The sequence below is a fragment of the Mus musculus genome, chromosome 7 (genome assembly GCF_000001635.26).
Source record: "Mus musculus strain C57BL/6J chromosome 7, GRCm38.p6 C57BL/6J".
In the NCBI taxonomy this organism is placed as follows: domain Eukaryota; kingdom Metazoa; phylum Chordata; class Mammalia; order Rodentia; family Muridae; genus Mus; species Mus musculus.
In genome coordinates, this window is record NC_000073.6 from 56,140,805 (window position 1) to 56,157,167 (window position 16,363).

Genomic DNA, 16,363 nt, shown 5'->3' on the forward strand with positions numbered 1-16,363 from the left:
TGAGGATAACTTTCCTGTCTTGTGAATTGTATTTTTCTTTGATGCACAAAAGTTGTAACTTTTGATGGTCTGTCTAGTTTCCTCTCCTTTGGCTGTCTGTGCTTCTGTCATTGTCACGAAGCCAGTGCCAAGACTAAGGTGGTGAAAGTTACCTATTACTGCTTCTGTAGGCTTTATTGTTTCAGCTCCTATACGTAGGTCTTTTGTACATTTTTACAAACTTTACTTATTTTACATCTTGAGTGCAGTTTCCCCTCCCTCCTCTTCTCATTTCAGCCCTCCCCTCTCCTCCATCCTCTCCTCATTTTTCTTCAGAAAAGGACTGGCCTTAATGGATATTAACCAGCTATGGCAGTTGCAGTAGAGTAGGCATCTCCTCTCATATTTAGTCTACCCAGTAGGGAGAAGGACCCCAGAGGCAGGCAGTGGAGTTAGAGATAGCTGCTTCTCCCATTGTTAGGAGCCCCATAAGAAGATTAAGCTGCACAGCTGTAACATATGTGTGAGGTGGGACTGGGTCAGTCCCATGTAGGCTTCCTGGTTGGCTGTTCAGTCTCTCTGAGCCACTGTGGGCTCAGGTTTATTGATTCTGTAGGTTTTCTTGTGGTGTCCTTGACCCCTCTGGACCCTACAGTCCTTCCCCCACATCTTCTGCAGGACTCTTCAAGTTCTACCTGATGATTGGCTGTGGGTCTCTGCATCTGTTTCCATCAGTTTCTGGGTGAAGCCTCTTGAATGACAATTGGGTCAGATGACAGTCTATGAATATAGCAGAATATCATTCATTGGCTTTTTAAACTTCATATGTGTTTGGTTATATCATGAGTCTCTGGGCTATACAGCCTCTGGCTCCTGGCCCTCTGGGTAGTGTCAGAGGTGTACTCCTTCTATGGAATGTGTCTCAAGCTAGATCAATCATTGATTATTCACATCCATAGTTTCTGTACCACCCCAGCACATCTTGGAGGCAGGACAGGTTGTAGGTTGATGGTTTTGTAGCTGGGTTGGTGTCCCAATCCCTCCATTGGAGTCTTCCCTGGTTATAGGAAATGGCCAGTTTAGGCTCCATATTCCCCATTTCTAGGAGTCTCAGGTAGAGTCACCCTCATTGATTCCTGTGAGTTTCTACTGTGCTAGGTTTCTAGCTCATTCCAGAGATTCCTCCTCTCCCCATCCCCGTTATCTTTGCCAGTATTCTCTCCCTTCATCCTCTCCACACCTGATCCCTCTTGTTCCCATCTCCATCCCATACCCCTGTCCAATCTCTTCTCCCACCCACCTGAGTTGTCCATTCTGTTTCCCTGTCTCAGTGAGATTCATGTGTGGTCCCCCCACCCCTCTTGGGCCCTCCTTGTTACTTAGCATGGTTATCCTTTACTTTATGGTTAATATCCACTTAGACGTAAGTATATGCCATGCTTTTCTTTCTGGGTCTGGGTTACCTCACTCACAATGATCTTTCTAGTTCCATCCATTTGCCTGCAAATTTCATGGTAACATTGTTTTTAACAGCTGAGTAATACTCCATTGTGTAAAGGTACTGTATTTTCTTTATCCATTCTTCAGTTGAGGGACATCTAGGTTGTTTCCAGTCTCTGGCTATTACAAATAACCATAGTTGAGCAAGTGTCTCTGTGGTATGATGATCCCAGGAGTGGTATAGCCAGGTCTTGAAATAGGACTATTGGCAATTTTCTGAGAAACTGCCATATTGATTTCCGAAGTGGCTGAATCAAGTTTGCTCTCCCACCAGCAATGGAGGAGAGTTCCCCTTGCTCCACATGCTCACCAGCATGAGCTGTCACTTGTGGTTTTGATCTTAGCCTTTCTGACAGGTATAACATAGAGTCCAAAGTAGTTTTGATTTATATTTCCCTGAGGGCTCACTTGGTAGACCAGGCTGCCCTAGATCCCCCTGTGCTGGGATTAAAGGCACGTGCCACCACCACCTGGTTTTCTCTTCTCTTTTCTTTTTTTCCTCCCCCCCTTTTTTGGTTCCTTTTCACCTCTGATTTTATTTATTTGCTTCTCTTTCCATCTTTAAATTAATTTGGCTAAAAGATTATTAAGCTTACTGATTCTTGCCAAGAACTAATTCATTTCATTGGTTATTTGTATTGTTTTCATTGTTGTTGGTGGTAGTGGTGTTTGTCTGTTCATATTTTTTTGGTTTCAGCCCTGAGTTTATTATTTCTTGCCATCTACTTTTCCGTGTTATTTTTTCATTTTGTTCAAGAGCTTTAAAGTATGCCATTAAGTTATTACTTAAAAAATATTTTTTTAACATTTATTTTATGTAGTCACGTAGTGTATAACTTTGTCCCTTAGAGCTGCCTTCACATGTGTCTCATATATTTGGGTATGTTGTGTTTCATTTATCATTCAATTCTAAGACTTTTTAAATTTCTTTCTTCATTTCTATCTTGATTCATTTTTATTCAATAGTGAGTTGTTCAGTTTCTTTGAAATTTGTACATTTTTGTTGTTGTTGTTGATATCCAGTTTTAATCCTTGGTGGCCAGATAGGATGCAGGCTGTTATTTTAAACCTTAAAACTGTTGGCACTTGCTTTGAGTCCAAGTATATAAACAGTTTTTGAGAAAGTCACATGAGGTGCAGAGAAGAATGTATATTCTTCTGTGTTTGGGTAATATGTTCTGTAAGTATCTGCTAGGCCCTTTTATTTATGACAGCATTTTTTCTTTTAGTTTTTGTTTGGATGATCTGCCTGTTTGCCAGAGTCTAGTTTTGAAGTTACCCATTATCATTGTGTGAGGATCAATGTGTATTTTGGCTGTTTCTTTTATGAACTTGGGTACCCTTGTATTTGGCACATAAATGTTTCGAATTGAATTATTCTCTTGGTAGATTTTTCCTTTGACAATTATGTAGTGTTCTTCTCTATCTCTTCTTACTAGTTTTGGCTTGATGTTTATTTTATTGGATAGTAAATACTTATACTGGCTTGTTTCCTGGGTCGATTTGTTTAGACTATCTTTTTATATTCTTGTTCCCTGAAATAATGCCAGTCCTTGATATTAAGGTGTATTTCTTGAAAGCAGCAGTAGGATGGGTCTTGTTTTTTTATTTGACTTGCTGATCTATGGTTTTTATTGGAGAATTGAGACCACTGATGTGAGAGTAATCAGTGAGCAGTTTGATTCCTGTGCTGTGGGGGCTTTTCCTCTTGATTTGTGTGTCTGAAATCATTTACCTCTTCTGTTTGCTTGGACGTGATTAACCTCTCAGACTGAAGTTTTGCTTCTAGTGCCTGCTTAAATTTTAGTTTTATCATGAAGTTTTTTCTTAGTCTATTGTGACTGAAAGTTTTGCAGGGTGTAGTAGTTTGGGCTGGCATCTGTAGTTTTTCATAGAGTTTGTAGATCATCCATCTAGGCCCTTGTAGTTTTTAGAGTCTCCATGGAGAACTCTTAACATTCAGGTGTTATTCTATTCTGTTGGGTCTGCTTTTATATTTTTGTTTTTATTTTTTCTCTTGTACCTTTCAATTTATATTTTTGTACACGTATGGTTTGGTTATTGTGTGTCCTGGGGAATTTCTTTTATGGTTCATTCTATTTGGTGTTGTGTTTGCTTCTTGTACCTTAATAGGAGCCTCCTTTTTTAGGTTAGGGGAAATTTCTTCTGTGCTTTGGTTGCAAATGTTTTCTAAACTTTTGATCTGCGTTTCTTCTCTTTCTTCTATTCCTTTTAGTCATAGATTTGGTCATTCCACAATGTCTCAAATTTCTTAGATATGTGTGTCAGGATTTTTTTTTTTAGATTTAACTTTTGGGGGTGGGGTGGGGCTGAGGTAGCCATTTCTTCTATCTTGTCTGTACTGCCTGAGATTCTCTCTTCTATATCTTTTACTCTGTTAATGAAGCTTATCTCTGAGGGTTTTTTTTTTTTTTTTATTCTGCAGTTTAACATCTGTTTGAGTTTTCTTGCGTTCCTGCAGGGTTTGGCCACTGGGCTCCGAGGTAGAACCTGTTCTTGGGTATTTGGGACAGATAGGAAGGAATGGGGATGAGTTAGAAGGGGAAGGCCTAGTGGACCCACAGGGAGGAGGAAAGCTGGGTGTGTCCTGAGGTTTAACAAAGTCCCAGAGAGTACAGTTAGAAAGGGAGGCCAGGCCCGTCACATGATCTGCTACAAGGCTGGGGATGAGACTGGGGATCTTGTCATGGAGGAACTGAAGGAGAGTTAGGATTACCTTCCAGATTCCTAGGCTGTGGTGGCCAGTGGGTTCTTAGGTAGAGAGTGCCTCTGCATATTGGAGGCTGACACAAAGGGGTGAGGTGAGGGAGAATCTAGAGTCCCTCTAGATTCTGCTGGTCCAACTAGAATCTAGAATCCCCAAGGAATGGAGGCACAGGGGGAGGAAAGACCTTTGCAGATGGTTAGCTATAGGCCTGGCCTGCATGAGGCTCTAGTATGAGTTCTTTAAATTTAGTGCTAACCAGTTCTTCCTGATCTTTGTGTCTGTCCTTCCTCCCTTCCCTTCCTCGCTCTGTCTCTGTCTCTGTCTCTGTCTCTGTCTCTTTCTCTCTCTCTCTCTCTCTGTGTGTGTGTGTGTGTATTTGTGTTTGAGACAGGATCCTTCTGTGTAGACCAATCTACTTTGAACTTGCAGTTCTCTTGAGTGCTGCCACATCTGCTGATGTATCTATTAAAAACAGGACATTGGAGGTCGGAAAGATGGCTCTGCAGATAAAAAGAACACTTAACCACTGTTGTGAAGATCTGAGTTCACTTAGTTTTCAGCACCCACATTTGGTGGCTTACAACTGCCTATAATTCCAGCTCTAGGACATCAGAGGCCGTCTTTCAGGCTCATGTTACCACCGTGCCCCCATGTACAAGCCCACATTTAGACATAGAGTTTACACATAAGTAGTGACATAATTTTAAAAAAATAATAAAAATCGTCTTAGCTGTTGTTTGATGTTCTGACAGGTCCTACTTGTGACAGTGTTGAGGACGACATGAATGCGTCTGCCCGGGGAGCCTCTGCTACAGTGTTGGAAGAAACAAGGAAGGAAACGGCTCCTGTTCAGCTCCCTGTTTCAGGGCCAGAACTGGCTGCTATGATGAAGATTGGAACCAGGGTCATGAGAGGGGTGGATTGGAAGTGGGGTGACCAGGTATTCAGAGATTTCACTAACATCTTAGCACATCTTACATATCAGTGGAAGATAGAGTAGGTGGCTGCCTAATTCAGGTCTTGTAAGATTGATAGGTGACTTAGCTGCTGATTTCTGAACAATAAAATACAGGCAAAAGACTTTGTCCTTCCCTTGATGTCTGGGGATTTCCTCGGCTGCACTGCTAAGCATGAATTGTCTGAGTCCAAGTAATAGCATGCTATCAACAGCTTTTTTTTTCCTTTGGAATGGTTGATAGTGTATTGCTGTGGGGCCTACGTTCACAGTCTAAAGTAGTCAGGTCACTGGGGAGATCACTTGCATTGCTCGAACACTCATTAATACATTTGTTCAGAGTACCCTAGTTGAGAGAGTTCATTCCATGTCTCTGTTCTTTGATAAAGGAACATGAACATGTGATTTCATGGCATTTAAAGGTAATATGATCTGTACATTTTTTTCAGATATGTTTGAGTCAGGAGGAAGCTGATGGAAAAATCTGTGTACAGAATTTAAACAGGAACTATGGTGTGTCCAGAATAGGACACACACTCTCTTACCTGGTCTGTATTTTTACTCTTTCAGGATGGGCCTCCCCCAGGTCTAGGCCGGGTAATTGGTGAGCTGGGCGAGGATGGCTGGATCAGGGTCCAGTGGGACACAGGCAGCACTAACTCATACAGGATGGGAAAAGAAGGAAAATATGACCTCAAGCTGGTGGAGCTGCCTGTGTCATCACAGCCCTCTGCAGAGGATTCAGACACAGAGGATGACTCCGGTGGGTGACTCACAAAGTCTTGGAGTTCAAGAGAGCAGGGCAAATTGCTCATGTGTTAGAGCACCATCATTTCCCCCTGGAAAGTTAGTCAGTGGTCAGGATTCATCTGAAGACTACTCTGGCTGCACTTCCATCAAAGATTCTGGTATAGCTGGGGCTCTACATCTAGTACCCAGACAAACTGTTGTATCTTAACCTTTATTTCCTGATGCCCCTGTCAGAGTAGGATGGAAGAGAGGCCGTGCAACATGCACACTCACACTCATGCTCATCTATCTACATGTCTATAACTTAACGGGACAGCTTATGGGAGTCAGTTCTCCTTTCATCAACCATGTCTCAGGGGATTTAACTTAGGTTTTGTCAGGCTTGGTGGCCGGGATCTCTACCTGATAATCCTTAAAAAACCAAAACCTATTGATTGATTGATTGAACGTTGAAATACAGAGATTCCACAGCACACCTGTGGAGATTAGAAGACAACTGTGGGAGTCACTTCTCTCTTTTCACCATGTAGATTCGGGGGAACAAATTTAGGTGGTAGCAAGTAGCTATACCTACGAAGCCAGGTTACTGGCCTTAGCCTTACTTTCGATTGGTTTGTGTGGTTGCCCAAAGCCTGATAGTATGTGGCATGGTGGATTCAATGTTATGTTGTATTGTTTTGGACCGTTTGCTTTTTTGTCCATCAGCGTCAAGTTGCAATGTATGGCCCCACCTGCTTCCTTTAAGCACCTTCATATTCTTTGATTTAGAATACTTCAACCTATCTAGAAACACAGAGAATTTGGAAGTGGATCCGAGCTATAGAGTGTGCCTCTGCACCAAATGTGTGTAGCCCCCTTTTCAGCTATATCTGGGTTATTCCTCATTGTAGAATTAGAGCCAGGGAAGAGATGGATATGTGACAGTTGTGGCCTGCTTTTCCCACAGATAGACTGGCTGCCTATGCAAGTGGTCTATCAGTTGCCTTCACTCAGATTGTAGCTCCTGGACATTTTCTGGCTCCCAAGTGCTGGGATTAAAGGCGTGCGCCACCACTGCCCAGCATAAGTTGTCTTTCTAAAGAAGGGAAACCTTGCAATCTTTTCTTTACTTCTGAGTTATATAATAAGGTTGCTTCAACAGAATGTTACTCTAAAGTCTCATTTTTTTTTAAAAGGGTGGAATAGATGGCTCAGTTCATAAAAGTCCTTATTATTGTCGAGCACTAGGACCTAAATTAGCTCCCTAGATAAAAGCTGGTGCAGTTATACACGTGCTTGTCATCTGAACTCTGGTTGGTCTCAGACTCACTGTCCAGACAATGCTAGCCTAAGCAGCAATTCCCAAGATTCTTGAAAGTCCTCCCTGTTTCATAAAATCAAAATGGATGTTACCTGAAGAAAGAAGACACTTGAGGTTTTCCTCTGGTCTCTGTACACTATGAGTACCTGCATATTCTTCACCCCCCAATATAATTTTTTTAAGGAAGGTAGGGACAGAAATGATTGGGGTAGCTAGGTGCAGTGGTGAGAGGCTGAGACAGTAGGCTGTCTTGGACCCAGGAGTTTGAGCTAGACTGGGCAACCATGAGACTGTCTCTTAGGAAAAAAAAGAAAGTGAAAATGAGAATAAGTTCTAAGTTTCACCGTTTCTTGTGAAGATGTTTCCCTTTCTAATATTAAAACACAACTACGTCATCTATCAGTCTTATAAGTACTGAGTTCAGGTAGTCACCTATTCTAAGTTTTAAAAAACCAGTTTGTTAGATCTGTGTACCCTCTAAATTTTACTGTGAACCTAGAACTACTCTAAAATATGTTCTAATTTTTTAAAAGAAAAAAGAATGTGATATTAAAGACCTTAAATGATATCCATAGACATTTTATTTGGGATTGTCATTTCTTATTGCCATCCTCCTTTTCAGAAGCAGAGCAAGGTGAGAGGAATATTCACCCCACAGCGATGATGCTGACCAGCGTTATTAACTTACTGCAAACCCTGTGTCTCTCTGTTGGAGTCCATGCTGACATCATGCAGAGCGAGGCCACCAAGACTTTGTGTGGACTACTTCGAATGTTAGTAGAAAGTGGAACAACAGATAAGCCAGGTATGAAATGAATAATTATGGGACACAGAGCCTCAGCATGGATATATTGTGTAAATCTCTCATGTTTCTGTGTTGGTGGGCTGGATGTTAGAATGTGAATCAGCACGGGTGTAAGGACTAATGTAAAAAGGTTTCTGGGACCGCGGTACGAAGGCGTTAGAAACAAGGTATGGTAAACAACAGGAAGTCCTGGCAGGGCTAGTTCCTTCTCAGGCTACCAGGGAGAATCTGTTCTAGGCTTCTCTAGCATTGGTGGTTTGCTTGGCAATTTTCGTCACATCAACCTCGTCTGTATCTTCTTGTAAGAATGCCAGTTACCCTCATCTGACCTCATTTATATCTTCAGTGACTCCATTTCCACACAAAACCACATTTTGAGATACTAAGCACTTTAACATGTGAATGGAAATGGGGGTTGGGAGAGGTGTATGGGGACAGTCAACTTGTAATGTTGTTCCTTTAGAGTTCTGGACATTAGGAATCTTCAAGGCAGGTGGTCCACAGAGCCGTGTGCTCCTCACTGAGCTCTACAGGAAGGTCCCCTTTCCTTCTGTTGTCAGCCTGGGGCTGGGACCTCACTGTAGTCTCTGCATCTCTCTGCTTGTAGTCTGCGTGACTTATGACCTTTTCTCTTCTGGGCATCGTTCATTTGCTGAGCTCACCCAGCCCAGCATCTCATCTCAGCTTTAGTATTAATCCAAGTAGACTTTATTTCCAGCTAGGATCTAATGCTGGTGTTCTTATTGTCAATCGCAAATATTACTTGAGGAAGTTGGGTGGATATTCCTTTGTGCATATATTTCTATGACTGTTAGAGAACTTGTGAACATACGTAACTGTTAGCATGTTTGCGAATGTGAATGCACATCGATGTGTTTGAATACACTTATGATTGAATAACTGTATTTTAGCTCTGTGCATTTAAATTTCAGTATGTTGATATGAGATAGGATATGTTTGTCATTGCTGAGTGTTCTAGTCAGAGTTTTTTAGAGAAACAGAACTGATAGAATTAATCTATCAGAATAAAAACAGGATTTGTTAGAGTGGCTTACAGGATTTGGTCTGACTATTATAACAATGGCTGTCTCCCAACAGAAAGTCCAAGAGTACAGTAGTTATTTGGTCCACAAGGCTGAATGTCTCTGCTGATCTTCAGCTTATATAAGAATCACAAAGATTCTAGTATCAGTGAGGGAGCTAACTTGCCAGTGATAGTGAGGGCAAGCAAGCAAAGAGCAAACACTTCCTTTACATATGTCAGAGGTTCTTAATTAGTGGGTTGTGATCCCCCTTGAGGGTCAAATGACCCTTTCATAAGTGTTACTTATCAGTTATTTGCATTATAATTCATAACAGTAGCAAAATTACACTTAGGAAGTAGCAATGAACATGAGGACTTGTATTAAAGGGTTGTAGTATTAAGAAGGTTAGGAACCTCTGTTCTAATTTATATAGGCTGCTACCAGAAGGTGTAGTTCAAATTTAAGATGGGTCTTTACCTCAGATGATCCAATCAAGAAAAATTCCTCACAGGTATACCTAGCATCTTGGGTTTTAGATAATTCCATGTAGTCAGATTGACAACCAAGAACAGCCATCACACTGAATGAATGATTCTGCGTTGAGAGTGTGAAGGTATATATGTTTGAGTGTTTCAGTGTGATCGTGAGTGAGTGAATGTCTGTTACGGCATACTGATGTGGGCAAGTTGTCGCATCAGCTGTGGTATGAATGAGCTTGTATGTATGTATGTTCCAGTTATGTGGGTGCAAGTGTGAGTGTAATTAGAAATGTATATATGAAATATGCTTGAGTGTACAGGAGGAATTGAGGATATATAGGCATGTAAATCTGAGTTTGCCAGTGGCAGTGAAAGTACGGAAATGTGTATGTGGGTGAAGGGGATAAAATTAAGTAGACCTGGTCAGTGAAGGGGCTCCAGCCAGATTGAATATGATAGGCATGGCTGTGGCAGGCCTTGCCCTGCTCCTCATTCCTTCTTCCTTCCTAAAACTGTTAGATTACATACCTAAAGCTAGCCGCCAAGGTCCATTCCTGCATTTGGCACTTCCTTCTCCCAAGGCTAACAACCAAGGTCCAGCTACCAAAGTGTTGAAGTCCTGCAATCAAAAGTCCCTTTTGGCTCACCTAATTATTTTGTCCAATTAAAATTTAGGCATCTCATCCTAATGCAGGGTTTCCCCATTTACCTTTATAAACTACCATTTGCCTATGGGCCACATCTGTCTTCTCTATCAAGAGGCACTCTACCTCTTCTCTCTTCTTTCTTGTTCCCTTCCCCTTCTCCCCTATCCTCTATCTCCTCTCTTTGTTTTTTATTCCCTGCCTTTTGTCCTTCTGGAGCAAATAAATCTCCTTTGTGTTAAGCACTTGGTTGAGGTCTTGAGCTGATACCGTTCCCTTTCTGTAGTGATAATAGATGATAGCATGGAAGCAGGGATTGCATGTGCATATATATGTAAGTGAGCACATGCATTGTGTTGGTGTCAGACAGTGATTTCTGTGGTTGCACTATTTTAAAAGTATACAGGAGCGTTAAGGTCAGAATTTTGAGTGTCACAGCGAGGAGGCTTGGTTGGTGATGCGGGAGAAAGTGAGCACATGTCTGTGCATAGGTGGATGTGAGTGCAAGTGGACATGTATGAATGTTAGAGTTTGTCTAAGTAGTTGTTTAAACATGTCTTATTTTATGTGTATGAGGGAGAGGGATGCATATACATGAAAAGTATGGGCTTGCATCTTAGGTTCTATATGTATATGTGTAATGAATGGAGATTATATCATTCTGATTCTACTAGTGATCACAGTGGTAGTATAGGAGAGAGTGTGTGGGTATATGTGAGTGACCATGGCAGAGAATGTTTGAATGTTTGAGTAGTTTATGATTTAGTCTTTAGTATATGTGAATGTATGAGAGTGAATGTTAGTGTGTGAGCCTATGTCTTATGTGAGCTTGGAGGGTTGGAAGGCAGCACGGGGCAGAGGAAGGTGCTGCTATTGCTGCAGTAGGATCTGGGAAGGTCCCAGCAGAGTCCTGTTGGAACTCAGATATCAGGCTACATGTCCTAGCTTGAGACGGAATAGACATGTCCTGGGAAGCGAGAAGGAACAGAAAACTTCATTCTCACTGGAAATATAGCATGTCTCTCTCATCCCAGCATCAGAGAAGTGAAAGTAGGGATCATGTGCTCTGGCTACCTAAGAAAGAACGGAGTAAAGTCCATTCTCAGTCCTCCAGTGCAGAGCTCGTGAGCGTGGAGTAGACATCTTAGCACACAGATCAAAATGAGATCATAGGGACATTTGAGGCACATGAAGCATATTCTTAATTACTGATGTTAGAATTATAGATTTTATTTCCTTGAAACTGTATAAATAGATTAACTAAATTGATTTCCATTCAGTTCAAAGGTTAAAAATAAATGCTGTGAACTGTTTGTTGAGCTAAGTTAAAAACCTTCCTCTACTGCTCTCACATAGTCCTCTTGGAAATTAGCCAATTGCCCAAAATGAATTAGCAGGTTATGTAAGATGTGAGGGTTGTGCTAATGCTTTATTTCTCGACTTGGCCTGAGCTTGTCTTGTCTCTTCTGGCAGCTCCTCCAGACAGACTGGTGGCCCGGGAGCAGCACCGGAGCTGGTGTACACTGGGCTTCGTCCGCAGCATTGCCCTCACCCCACAGGCCTGTGGTGCTCTCAGCTCCCCAAGGTGGATCACACTGCTCATGAAGGTTGTGGAAGGCCACGCACCGTTCACTGCTGCCTCCCTGCAGAGGCAGGTAATGTGCTGCTGGCAAAGCCCAGCTCATCGCGAGACCGGGCAGTACGGAAGCCCCTGACCTCGTAACCAGGCGTCTTTACTGATGCTGAATGGAGAGTAGCACTGAGTAGTTGTTCTGGCTTCTTAGGTTGCTGAGGTTCTTGGTTACTGCAGTCCTGTAAGTTGCTAGTGAGTTTATTGCCTTATTTGCTCTCTGCCCCATTGGAATAGTAGTGTGGTTGCCAAGAATTAAGTTTAAAGAACAATTTTCACTTAAACAAATTACATTTATTTGAAATTTCCTGCTAATCCTGCCTATTAACCAACTTGATTAATAATGAATCAAGTTGTACATCATTAATTTATTAAAGGAAGTAGAAAGAAGGTAAGAATGTGTAATGTCTTTTAAAATTGTCATTTTGTGTTGTCTCTGATCAGATCTTAGCTGTTCATTTGCTACAAGCAGTTCTTCCATCATGGGACAAGACAGAAAGGGCACGGGACATGAAGTGTCTTGTGGAAAAGCTGTTTGGCTTCTTGGGCAGTTTGCTTACTACTTGTTCTTCTGATGTTCCGTTACTTAGAGGTGAGTGGCTGTGCCTTTACTCATTTCTTCTGTTCAGTGAGCAGTGTGCGTCACAGCTTTTCTCTCTGCTTCAGAATCCACGTTGAGAAAGCGGAGGGCCCGGCCCCAGGCTTCCTTGACTGCCACCCACAGCAGCACGCTGGCTGAAGAAGTGGTGGGGCTGCTCCGCACTCTGCACTCCCTGACCCAGTGGAATGGCCTCATCAACAAATACATTAACTCCCAGCTTTGCTCTGTCACACAAAGCTATGCCGGAAAGACATCAGAAAGGGTGTGTTTCATGTTTTCACATAAGCACGGTGGGACTTTAGCTTTTAAATTATCTTTTAAAACACAAAGTGTTTTTGTTTCACCATTTAAGGGCATTTTAATGGAAATCATTATTGAAGAAGTTTATAATCCAGAAGGCAGTCATGTAAAAAGGTTTGCTTGAGCCTTCAAGCCTGGGACAGTGGAATGAAATACTCTGTCCTAAAATAAATTTATAACTAGTAAGTGAGATAAAGTGACTCGTAAGGCCAGGCAGGCAGTTTGGAGGCCTGTGCGCCTCGTCCTTACTTGCTCTTTCCTTCCCTCCTGCACTAGGCCCAGCTAGAAGATTACTTCCCAGACTCTGAGAACCTTGAAGTGGGAGGCCTCATGGCAGTCCTCGCTGTCATTGGAGGGATTGATGGCCGTCTGCGCCTGGGAGGCCAGGTCATGCATGATGAGTTTGGAGAGGGCACAGTGACTCGCATCACTCCGAAGGGCAGAATCACCGTGCAGTTCTGTGACATGCGGATGTGCCGAGTTTGCCCACTGAATCAGCTCAAACCGGTATATAGCTTGTGCATAGTATTAGGGGTGAAACTGGCTTGTGACATTAGAACTTGGAAGAACCTCTACTTTATGTCGCCTTCTTGGAAGCTATGAGAATCAGGAGAGTTACCTCTTTCCTTCTTGTGCTAGTTTATACACCCAAGAAAGGCCTGACTCATGGGGGCATACAGCCAGGGAACTTTCAACGTCCTAGACATAAAAAGGGATTAACAATCTATAAGGTAATTTGTAGAAGTTTGGCCCTAGTTCTTCCTCCCAGCCTTGTGCTCCCAGAAATAAGACTCAGACTCAAAATACACTTACAAATACCTTAACCGTATCACTTTCTAGTCACATCTTCCAGTTGAATCTACCATCACGCTTTCCTGCCTAAGCCATAGGCTATAGGCTTTTTAATTGACAGGTGATGCATCTATACAATACATAAGCTATTCTCTCTACAGTAACTTTAGCAGTTTAGGAGTTTCTAAAACATTTTTATTGAATAAATTTCTAAAAAATGACTTCTAAAAAAACATTTTTTCTTTAGTTAGAAAAATGTGTTGTAATTATGTTGAATACCATATCTTAACTAGCTGCTGTAGCATAAGCTTATGACTTAGGGACAGTAGAGAAGATTTATATAATTTTGATGTAACCCAAGTGCAATTTAACCAATTTTTAATAAAATAAGTGTTTTGGTTATATTAAAGGAATAAATACATGTAGAAAATTTCGAATTTACAGAAAATTTCTTAGATTATAACAGTCACCCTGATGTATTACTGACAACTGGTTATGAAAACATTAATATAGATTATATCATATATATATACATACATATATATATATACATATATATATATACACACACCTTTATCATTCTGAGGTATCTTTCAGAATTATTCTCAGATGGACATGACTTGGGGTTTGTGTGTTTAAATTTAGGGTTCATGCTCTAATACGTCTCAGACTATACATTAACCTCACCAGCAACTCTGACGGTTTCTGTGCTCTCTCATCAGCTCCCTGCTGTGGCCTTTAGTGTGAACAATTTGCCTTTCACGGAGCCTATGCTTTCTGTCTGGGCTGAGTTGGTGAATCTTGCTGGAAGCAAATTGGAAAAGCACAAAACAAAGAAGTCAGCAAAACCGGCCTTTGCAGGTGAGTATATAGTGCTCCGTGGTGAAGTAGTCAGAACGGGCGTCATTTGCCTTTTACTCAGAGTGCATTCATATGACTGCTGAAACCTTGGAGTTCATGTGGATTCAGTGCTTATCAGTCTATAATATAGGGAATATAAGATACTTCTTAGGTTTTTGTCTTTGACCTTACATTTGGAACCTCAGTGCTTCTGACTGTCAGTGTTTAATTTAATTTAAGCAAACTTTTAGGATACTGCGTTCACTTTCTGTCTATCTCTGGCTTAGGACACCATGGGTGTCAGCCCTTTGTCTTTGGATTCTCTTGGCTTTGTTTCTGTGCATGGTGGATAGCTTGCTTAAAGCTTTCTTCCCTTTGGGTCTAGAATACTACCTTTATGACTTTCCTTTTCCTGCCCCTTGGCTAATCTCTGAGATTGTTTCTTTGCTTGCTTTTTATACCATTGAAATAGTTGTGGTTTCACTCATAACCCCCACCTCATTCTGTCTGCTCTTTGATCATACTCCCCCATATTTGTTATTGTTGCTCCAGCTTTTAGGATGGTAAACACCTTTAATTCTGCAGTTCACAACTCTGAATGGCAGGCTCGTGGATATAAACAACTGTTTGTCTCAAATTCAGTCTACTTTCTTGCAGCTGCCACCATTTTTTTCATCATGGTGAACAAACAACTGCCAGATGGGCCAAATTTAGGTGTTTTCATTCTCTCAACCTACACTTACTGTGCTGCCTCCTGGGCCTCCTGCATATCCTGCTGGGGAAAGCTATTCCTCCCCTGCACAGACCATCTCGGGTGGCTTCCTTGGTCTGCTGTCAGACACGTGTGGCATGGCTTCACATCACTGGACCAGAGAGCTCATTCTAGGGAAATGGCTCCAGTTATACTAGATGCATTTGAGAGAATCCCTCATAGGATTATTGTAAGAAAATAAGAAAATGTTTTACTGGTGTCTGGTTAGAGTTTCAGAAATTTGGGAAATATTTAATGATGACACTGTATGTTTATGTGGTTCGCGTTTCCTGCTCAGCTCGTTAGGACGGCTAGCTAGAGCTTTGAAGGAAGAAGCTAGGGATCAGAAGAGTTTACTTCACGACACTAATATGTCACTGATGTGGGTGATCAGTTCACTCCTGAAGGTCATGGCACTGCCTTCATGTTGCAGAGATGACATGGTCGGTGAAGAAGAGCCTGAGCTGGATCTGAGGTTCTTACTGGGTTCCTTTGTTCCGTAGGGCAAGTAGACTTGGACCTGCTGCGGAGCCAGCAGTTAAAGCTGTACATCCTGAAAGCAGGGCGGGCACTGCTTTCCCACCAAGACAAGCTGAGGCAGATACTATCTCAGCCCGCGGTTCAGGGGACTGGAACTCTTCAGACAGGTATATTGTTTTCTTTTTCTTAGAAATGTTTTAAATACATTTGAGAGAAAGGAAGATACTCTAGTAGAAAAAATATACAAGAGATATGAATAATCAGGTCTTAAAAGGAGATTACGGGTGTCTTACACCCACACAAGGCTGTGGGGCCTGACTGCTAGTCACCAACTGTTAATGCAGTTGTCATCTTAAAAGATTTGTGAATCTGCGGGGTGAGGTGGAACTCTCATGCCTAGCTGTGTAAGCTATGGTACAGGAAGCCAGTGCATTATCTAGAGTAGAGATGTTGGTTGTTGAAAAGTAGAGTGTTTAAATTGTGCTTTTAAATTCAGATGATGGAGCAGCTGCATCCCCTGACCTTGGGGATATGTCACCTGAAGGGCCACAGCCTCCCATGATCCTCCTTCAGCAGTTACTGTCCTCAGCCACTCAGCCATCTCCTGTGAAGGCAATATTTGATAAACAGGAACTTGAGGTACACTTGTCTAATCTTGACAGTTTTAATTCAGTGTACTTAGTTGTGAGTGACTAATTGACTAGCAGTTACTGAAGCAGTCAGCAGCGTTATTTGACTATCAATTCTCTTACCTAGCTTTCCTGTCTCTAACACGTTTTATTAGTTCATTTTGAGACTCACTCA

At 41.9% G+C, this 16,363-nt stretch overlaps 1 protein-coding gene across 4 annotated transcripts in view; it reads left to right on the forward strand.

Moving 5' to 3' along the window:
• The window catches only part of Herc2 (HECT and RLD domain containing E3 ubiquitin protein ligase 2), a 181,677-nt gene that overhangs the window by 90,681 nt on the left and 74,633 nt on the right, over positions 1–16,363 (forward strand). For all 4 annotated transcript variants that reach the window (XM_006540639.2, NM_010418.2, XM_006540637.3 and 1 more), the window contains exons 36-45: positions 4,960–5,147; positions 5,733–5,925; positions 7,835–8,017; positions 11,639–11,820; positions 12,240–12,387; positions 12,462–12,658; positions 12,973–13,203; positions 14,211–14,349; positions 15,583–15,726; positions 16,056–16,198. In XM_006540639.2, coding sequence (XP_006540702.1) covers positions 4,960–5,147; positions 5,733–5,925; positions 7,835–8,017; positions 11,639–11,820; positions 12,240–12,387; positions 12,462–12,658; positions 12,973–13,203; positions 14,211–14,349; positions 15,583–15,726; positions 16,056–16,198 — 1,748 coding nt within the window. The remainder of the gene's footprint in view (positions 1–4,959; positions 5,148–5,732; positions 5,926–7,834; positions 8,018–11,638; positions 11,821–12,239; positions 12,388–12,461; positions 12,659–12,972; positions 13,204–14,210; positions 14,350–15,582; positions 15,727–16,055; positions 16,199–16,363) is intronic.